General features: G+C 35.8%; 1 protein-coding gene across 2 annotated transcripts in view; it reads left to right on the top strand.

Annotated features, from left to right (window-relative positions):
• Hdx (highly divergent homeobox) overlaps positions 1 to 8,996 on the top strand; it is a 186,061-nt gene that overhangs the window by 145,896 nt on the left and 31,169 nt on the right. For both annotated transcript variants that reach the window (XM_010612863.2, XM_033760535.1), the window contains 2 exons: positions 1,447 to 1,526; positions 4,331 to 4,414. In XM_010612863.2, coding sequence (XP_010611165.1) covers positions 1,447 to 1,526; positions 4,331 to 4,414 — 164 coding nt within the window. The remainder of the gene's footprint in view (positions 1 to 1,446; positions 1,527 to 4,330; positions 4,415 to 8,996) is intronic.

Here is an 8,996-nt window from a genome sequence, read left to right as displayed (position 1 = left end):
TATATACACACACACACACAAATATGTGTGTGTGTGTGTGTGTGTGTGTGTGTGTACTATAGCACCATAACATCCTGTTTTATACTGTGTGAAGGAGGAAAAGGAGACATATTCCTATATTGTAATTCTAAAGGGTAGGAGTGAGAGTAATTAAAACAAGGAGATAAATAGGTGCAGAAGCCCAATCCTTTGAACTAGCCACAATCTCATAGCTTAGCATGGAAAGTGTTTTAGTTTACTCATTTCTCTGAATTAATTTCTTCTCTCATTTTTCCCTTGCTCTATTTTAAAATATTGAATTTGATCCGAAAAAAAGTGTTTCTTTCAGAAAATATTGAGAAACGATAAAAATAATAATAAGCTTTTCCTCCTGAAAATAGAGGTGAGGAGATATTTTTGTGTTTTTTTCTCTTTGTATATATGAGATAGAGAAAGTATACAGAGAGTATACTTGTAGTCACATATTTCCATGTTTTCACAAAATTAGAAATGTGTCACATTTATTTTTTTATCAAGCATTAGAATATTATATCAGTTTTCTTATGATGAATAATGTGTATTCATTGTAGAAAACTATTTAAATACACACAAAGTGAAGAAAAAAATTAAAACACATGTAAGTCTATCTAGAGATAATAACAGCAATGTCTTGGTACAAATAGAGCCATTGTATTTTTCTCCATGTGAATATGTTTTTTTTTTAATTTACAAAATTAGGTATGACTACCTAAGAAGTAGGTTTTGTCAGTATCACTTATTTTTCAGCTTTAATTGAGTTTATTGGTACATTTTAGGTATACAGTACAGTTACATTCATTGTTGGGATCTTGTACCTCTACATGACAAGTCTTGGTTCTCATTTTTTCCCCTTGTCCCTGCCCTCCCTTCACCCCCTCCTCGCCTCCCCATCTACAAACACTTTATTTCCACCTTTTCATTATCTCGCATTTTTTTCTTTTCCCTTATTACCCTTCCCCTACCCATCCCACCTTCCCTACACCTTTAGCTCCTTTCTTCCCATTTCTAAATGTCAGTAATCTTATTAGGATCTTCTGTATTATTGCAGATTATTAGTATCACTTTTTTACATTCCAATTCATAATGAGTATTTGCCTTTTTATTAACTATTCTATTTCATTTTTAGGGGCTGCACAGTATTTATAATAGGGATAAGTTTTGGTGATTTTTCCCCTCCTCCATTGTTTAAGCTATCAGTTTCTTTTTTTTTCTGTTTTATATAGTACACTTATGACTGTCCTTGTACTTGTATCAACTCACACTTATTTGCTTAGGATACATTCTTAGAAATGTAAATGTTTTCAAAGCATGAGTGAATAGAATTTGCAACATATCTGTGCAATAAAGAAATTATTTGTGATCTTGCAAAAGGCATTCACAATAAAGTTTGAGTTTGAAAAATGAAATCACATTTTCTTTTTCCTATAGAAGAGCCCAATGAAGTTGTTCCTAATGAGACTAGGGTTCATAAGAAGGAAGAGCAACATACAGTATGCACAGATAATGTGGTATGTACGGTTTAAAATTCCTTCCTTATATATGATTATGTCATGTATATATTGTCAGTTGGTAACTATCTAGGCATTATGAGAATAAAATTCTTGCTCTACTTCACAAACCAAAATAGAACTTTTGCCAGTGATGTTATTTCTTTGGTTGCTTAATCAATAAATTTTTTGATACTCAAATTATTTGACTTAGGAAGTTTGCAAATATATGAACCTAATAGTCTAAATAGGGCATTTTATAACTATGTTATTTTTTTCAACACTCTTGGCAAAGGACAGGTTTGTTCTCATTTGACAGAGAGCAGAATTTAAATGGAGTTTAGCTTGAGATGATGAAAGAAGTCTTTCTTTGTTAGCTCTGGCATTTGTGTCCAAGGATTTATGACTCTGGGTTTTCTGAGACCATACCTATTTCTATTGAGTTTGGAAACTTTCCTTTTTTCTGGTCAAACTGGATTCTGTTAGTCACAATAAAAATCACATAAAGGAAAAGAGACATTAGGTATTTGAATAGTAAGCAGAGGTGGGCTGTTAGTTAATTAGAATGGTATATGTGAAAAATGTAATCATATAATATTGTTCCCTCAGCAGCTGTTTTAAAAATATCTGTTTACTTTTGACCCCATCAAGTAAAGTGGAAAATACTGTTGCAGAAATGTCAGAAATAATGAGGAATATGGTTGTGCTTTATTTTTCTTTTGAATTAGTATTCTGTTCTTGTTTGCAACTGTTAAAAGATGGCCGCTATGATGGATTTTTCTGTTCCAAAACACAATGATATCAAAATTTACCCCAGGTTCCTTTACATACATTATTTATTTGACACTATATTCCCTTCACATCTCTGATAAGAAAAATTGAGTTAATAAAATATAGTGTTTTATTTATTAAGTATCAACAATATATAACATTGTTTTTCACATGCAGAATGTAATTTAAAATTGCCCTTTATTCATTTCAGTCCTGGAAGTCATTTCTGGGCCTTCTAATTCTAAATTAATCAAGCATATAGTAAAGCAAGCTTTAATTTTGAGACAAAGTTGTGTTTTCAGGAGATAGCTTGTAATAATTGTTTTTTTTATAGTCATGAATTGTGCTAATATACCTAAATAGTAACAACAATTTTCTACTGTAGTCTTGAACTATAGTGTACAAGTTATATACAATTATTTACCAGTTGAAACCACTTTTCCTCTGAAGACATGCTCATTTGTAGCCTGAATTTCTCTGCACTGAATCTCCCCTGAAGCAGACATTTCAAAATAATAAATGAAGTCATGAAATGGGTTGATTCACAGTCACTTAGGCACTTAATTTTTCAAGAATGATTCATTTACAGTGAAAAATCTCCAAAATTTCACCTCCTCTGCCTACAACTTATGCATAGTGTACGGCCAATTATTCATGAGTAACAAATCAAGTATACATAAAAAAACTACTTATATTCACAGATCTATACATTGTCCTTTGATGTCTTCCTTCCTGAATTGCCTTACTCCATTTCTAGAAAGAACCCAAATAGGTAAAGAATCTAAAAATCAAAGAAGCATCAAATCTGAAATTTAGAAAGAATAAATAGGATTACATCCAAACTTTATAGTTATTTTAATAGAAAAGAAAACATTTCATTCCTCTCCAGGCAGTGATAGAAAGCAATTTCATAGCAGCTGGCCTTGTGAGTCAGAAGCCTGCAGGTCAGAAACCCTGTAATGGCATTGTATCTCCATAAGAAATATATCAAATATGATCATTCAAAGTTTCTTGTGATTTTTAATTACCATATTTATTGATGGATATGAAGCCTAATTTTAGATTCTGCTTATGACAGGCTTCTAGTTAATATAGTTGTTCCTAAAAGACTGTCTTTTAGACACTAAATCTAGCTCAGCTTTCCCCCTTTGAAATTTTCTTCTGGGTTTGCAGCATTTGAAAATTTAAAGGTATTTTTCCCCATGATTTTATACGCAAAAGATATATTAAGATCTGCTTTTGTCTTTTGCTTTTTCAAAAGGTTATGTGAGTTTTTTTTAAATAGACAACTTGTCTTACCTTCATGGTTGGATCATGTTGATTATTCTTTTTATGATCACTGAGCTGTTTTGCTCATTCTTCTGACAAATTTTTAATTAATACCCACTGTATGCAAAATAATGCACAAGGTATACTGACCTTTATAAAGCCAAGAATGGCAGCATCTCTCCCTTTTTCTTTTACTCCACTCTCCCTTTGTCACTGTCCAGTGAAGAAAACAAATCACCATGTAATTTTTTCATCATTACACCATAAGTGTTGCATTTTTATCCTGTTGCTAAAGGAGAGCAGTAAATATGTGAAAGTTTAGAAATTGTATTTGCCTTTTGAATTCATGACCATATTTTGATGTATTACATCAGAAGCAAGGAACAGGCATGTGATGACAGAAAATAAAACCCTTCTTATCATACATTTACTTTTAAAATAGACTACCCTTACAGAAAGCAAATTGCCTAACACTGAATGGTGCCACTTAAGCAGAATTTGAATATCTATTTTTTCAAGGATATTGTGAAAACAATTTCTATTTAAGATATTATAAAGTCAATTTTCTATTTTCTAATCAATCATCAGTTAAAAAAAGGAGAGAGCTGAGAGACACACTATGTGTAGCACTGCGGAGCCAGTGAATTTTTAGAGTTTATTGCAGAAAATCTAAGCTAGTTAATTCAATCACTAATGTGAAACATTGCATATGAAAGTTTTGTATGTTGTTGAATATAGTTATAATGATTTAATATATACTTATAAAAATTTCACTTGTGTTGCAGAAAATAGAAATTATTGATGATGAAGAAAATGACATGATAAGTAATTCTGAAGTAGAACGAGTAAATTCTCTTTTGGATTTTAAGGTAAAAGCAATTTCCAGTTATGAGTACATTAAGTAAAAGTACTAAATGAAAGAGTCTTTTACAGTGATAGTCTTTATCATATTTTATTAGTGCATGTTAATATTGCATAATAGTGAGGTTATTTTGGGAACTTGACATTGAATTTAATACATCTTAATCAACTTGAATTCCATCACCCACTACTCTTTCATATCCAATCTCATTGATCTATTTCCCTGCCTCCAAAAGTCTACTTGCTGGTTTCCTGTAATCTCTCCTTTTATTTTTTATTTAATGGCATAGTTAGTGAGTTAGTTATTGAATTTCTCCTATAAGAGAAATCATGTGATATTTGACTTTTACTTCACACGAGGGTTTCCAGTTTCATCTATTTTATTACAAATCATATGATTTATTTCTTGTTTATGGCTGAGTAGTATTCTATTGTGTACATATATCACATTTTCTTTATCCATTTATCTATTGATAGGCGCCAAAGTAGTTTTCACATTTAACTGTTGTGAATTGTATTGTATAACACAAGCATTCATATGTCCCTATAGTATGCAGTCCTTAATTCTTTCAGGAATATTTCCAGGATTGGGTTAAGTCTTTTGAGGAATTTCTATACTAAATTCCATAATGGTTGTACTAGTTTACATTCCATCACAAATGTTAGAGTATTCCTTTTTCTTCAAATTCTCTCCAACTTTCATTGTTTTTTGTTTGACTGGAATGAAAAGGAATTTTGATAAATTTTTAATTTTTATTTCTCTGATGTTAGAGATTTTGAACATTTTAAAATGCACATTTTGGCCATTTGATTTCTTTGGGAAGTATCTTTTTAGTCCATTTGTCAACTTTTACTGAGATAATTGTTGTATGGTGTTAATTTTCAATTAATTTAGGTGTTTTAGTATTTATCCACTATCAGAACAAGTAGCTATTGTAAATTTTCCCCAATGATGTAGGTTTTCTCTTTGTTAATTGTTTCCTTTGCAGTGCAGAAACTTAAATTTGATGTGGTCCAATTATTTGATTATTAATATTATTTTCTGTATTTTTAGAATCCTGTTCAGTAAATCTTTCCCTGTGTATATGGCTTCAAATGTTTCCTATATGGTGTTTTTCAAAAATTTCAGTGTTTCTGGTTTATATTTCAGTTTTTGATCCACTTTGATTTGATTTTAGTACAAGGTAAAATACAAAGATGTAGTTTCAATTTTCTGTATTTTCCAGCACAATTTGTTAGAGACTTTCTTTTCTCCAGTATGTTTTGGCACCTTGGAAAAAATCAGATGCCTGTAGATGCTCATATTTGATGCTGTGCTTTCTATCCTATTTCATTTATCAACATTTCTGCTTTTGTGTCATTATTATGATGTTTTTGTTACTATTGCTTAATAGAGCTTAAAGTCCAATATAGTGATACCTCTAAAATCAGTCTTTTTGCTCAAAATTGCTTTAGCTATTCTGAGTCTTTTCTGATTCTAATGAAATTCAGGATTGTTTTTTCCAGTTCTGTAAAGAATGTTTTCGGTATTACAGCAGGCATTGCATTGACTCTTTAGATAGCTCTAGACAACATGATCTTTTTTAGAATATTTTTCTGGTTGAAACATTTTTTTTCTTTTTTGAAAATCAATTTTCTTGGTACATTTGAGGTATAGAGTATAATGACTTTCACTATTGTCAATTTTCACCTTCATATAATCCATCTTGGTTCTTATTTTTTCTGCATTCCCCTGCCCTCTCTTAAACCTCTCCATCTGTCTCTATTTACAAAGACTTGGTTTCCATTTTTTAATTTTCCCATATTAATTCCATTCCCTTCTTTCCTTTCCCCACCCCTCCCATTTCCCCTTTCCTGTGCCCCTTTTCTTCCTATTTCACTTTATTTATTACATCTTTTAGACCTTATTTACACTAGTATTAGTTCTTCCAACCCTTGAACAATCAGTCTCTCAATTTTCTATTGTTTTACATAATTTCTTTCTTCTCTCCACTGTAATTCTCATTGTATGCGTCTTTCACTCCTTAGGATAATTCCTTAGTATATAAATTTTGGGAAGCCGTTTATGGATGAAATAAATTTTCTAATTTTATTCTCAATAGATTTATTATTCGTGCATGTGAGAAAACATGTGTGCCCAGGAAATGATACCATTAATTTGACTCATTCTGGTTGGAACAACAGGGCACAAAGAGAGGGAGGTCTCACTTTCAGGGAGGACGCAGGCCACATGTTAATCCTGCCATAGGATTGTGGCCAGGATCATTTTATCTTCTGGTTTAGAATACCAGACCAGACCTGTGTCCCTGTTGCCACTGTGGTCGAAGGGGTTGGAGCTAGGTCTATCATCCCTAGTGGAATAGCCAAGCAGCCACAATGTCAATTCCCTTTAGATTGGTGGCCTTAGCATTGGGCAGGGAGCACACAGAGGCCTTCAGGGGCTGTACTGAAATACAGGGCTGTACCTCTATGACATAGCATAGCCCCTGCTCCCAGGGCTCCAAGAGGAACACCTAATTCCTCAGCTAGGGTTCTGTGGGCCACTCGAAGGCATGAAAATGCCAGGAATTGTCATTGTCTCTGGCTCACTGTTGTTCCTGAGCCCCTGTAAAATGGTTTCCCCAATCAGACACTTCCTTTCCTAGCGGCATCCCATATGCTGCAGTAAACCATTGTAATGCCTTAATGGTATGCGCCTGGTCAGCAAAGGGCATGGGGTAAGCAAAGCCTATACCTGTGGCAGTATCCACAGTGTTTAGAACATATTTATGTCCTTAAGAGAGAGGCAGGGGCCCATTGTAGTCTACCTGCCATTGCTGCAGGAGTAGGGATGCCTGAGGTATTGCACCCAATTGTGTTTGCACGTTCCTCCTCCAAGGAGCCAGCTGAGCCCACTGAGGGAGCTCTTTCTCTGCCGCTCTTACCTCTGTAGGAGTCATATCCAAATGCCATCACTGTCCTACAACTTGCATGGTGCAGCACTCTACAAGCCCCAAATTTCTTATGATGCCAAAGTGCCACCACTAAGGGTGGCCCTCAAGGGGCTGTTACCCTTGTCAAAGAGTCTGCTAATCATTCCCTGGTGAGAGGAGAGGCCTATGTCCTGACACATGATACACCACATGTGTCATAGTCTGACCATGCTCCCAGAAGTCTTCCCATAACTGAGCACTTCACAGGGGTCAATGTCTTATCTACCAGTCTTGGGCTGCTTAGGTTCATACCCAGATAATCGGTCCTCAGAATATAGCCCAACTATCTGTACAAACTTGCAGAGGTTCATCCTCATACATGACAAGTAACCACACCACCCACAACTCTGCCCATTGTCTTGACTTGCCTGTCCCAACCTCCAACAAGAATGTCTCTATACTGGGCTGGACCATGACCACAATTCATTGTGAAGTTGTGTCATGAGTAGAGCCATCCTTATACCAGGCCTCAGCCAAGGCTTTCTCCTTCCCTTCCACATAGGGACTAGGGGTCATGACTTAGTCCCTATCATCCTGTAGGATTTCGTAGATCCACTATATCATGGGTCCCAGCACTGCTGCCAGTTTGGCCACTAGAGAGCTGGCTGAAAAAGTGGGTCTCTGCTGTACACATGTTCCCCATCATGCCACAGTGGGGGACTGGGCCACTCTACTCCTGGGAGGAGATATCTATGGGCATACCCATCACTCTATTGGGTATTTAGTTTGTACTTCCACAGTCTGCTGCCCCATGATTCCTTCACTAGTGTGCAGAGCAGCATATACTCCTGCAAATGCTTCTCAATCAGAGAACACTTGCTTTTAGCGCCTTTCCACAACCGTGACCAAAAGACAATAGAGTCCTTCTACTTCCCCTGCTTTTGCCACAAACTCCAGTCAAACCCACTATCATCCAAGTTTACCATTACCATGAAAGGCAGGGTAGGTCAACAACTCAAAGGGCCTGTACTTGAGCAACTGCCCATTTCAAGTCCTGGAATACAGACAGCTTCCACTGGGCCAGTCCAGTCCAATGTTGCACCCTTTTGAGTCATCAGTTACAGAGGGCACAGCAAGGTGGCTAGGTGCGGAATGAACATCTGCTAGAAACCTAGCAAGACCAATCAGAAGCTAACATTACAGCATCAATATAATGGAAGAAAGACACAGAGTGTGGCTTGGACCATGTGGCCAGATCTTGGGCCAACAGGCCATGGCACAAAGTTCAGCTATTCAAATACTCTTGTGACAACACTTGAAAAGTCCATTGTCTGCCCTTCTGGATGAAGGTAACCTGGTCCTGACTCTCAGGCATGATAGCGATGGAAAAGAACATTTTGGCCAGGCCCACTATGTACTGATATCGACCCAACATCAGGGTGAGCAGGTCCATCAAGTCAGCAATATTGGGTGCTGTTATGTGCAATGGAGAACACACTTTGTTCAGTACCTGGCAGTCCACAGTTATTCTCCAAGTCCTACAAGGCTTCCACACAGGTCAAACAGGATAATTGAAAGGACTTTGTGCAGGGTGTATCACCTCCGCTTTTTCCAACCTCGAAATAGTCTGTCCTATTTCCTCATGACCCCCAGGCAGCCAGTACTGCTTCACACACAC

The sequence above is a fragment of the Fukomys damarensis genome, unplaced genomic scaffold (genome assembly GCF_012274545.1).
Source record: "Fukomys damarensis isolate Sample0158 unplaced genomic scaffold, DMR_v1.0_HiC HiC_scaffold_39, whole genome shotgun sequence".
In the NCBI taxonomy this organism is placed as follows: domain Eukaryota; kingdom Metazoa; phylum Chordata; class Mammalia; order Rodentia; family Bathyergidae; genus Fukomys; species Fukomys damarensis.
The sequence above is the reverse complement of the archived record's forward strand: the minus strand, read 5'-3'. Positions and strand labels throughout refer to the sequence as shown.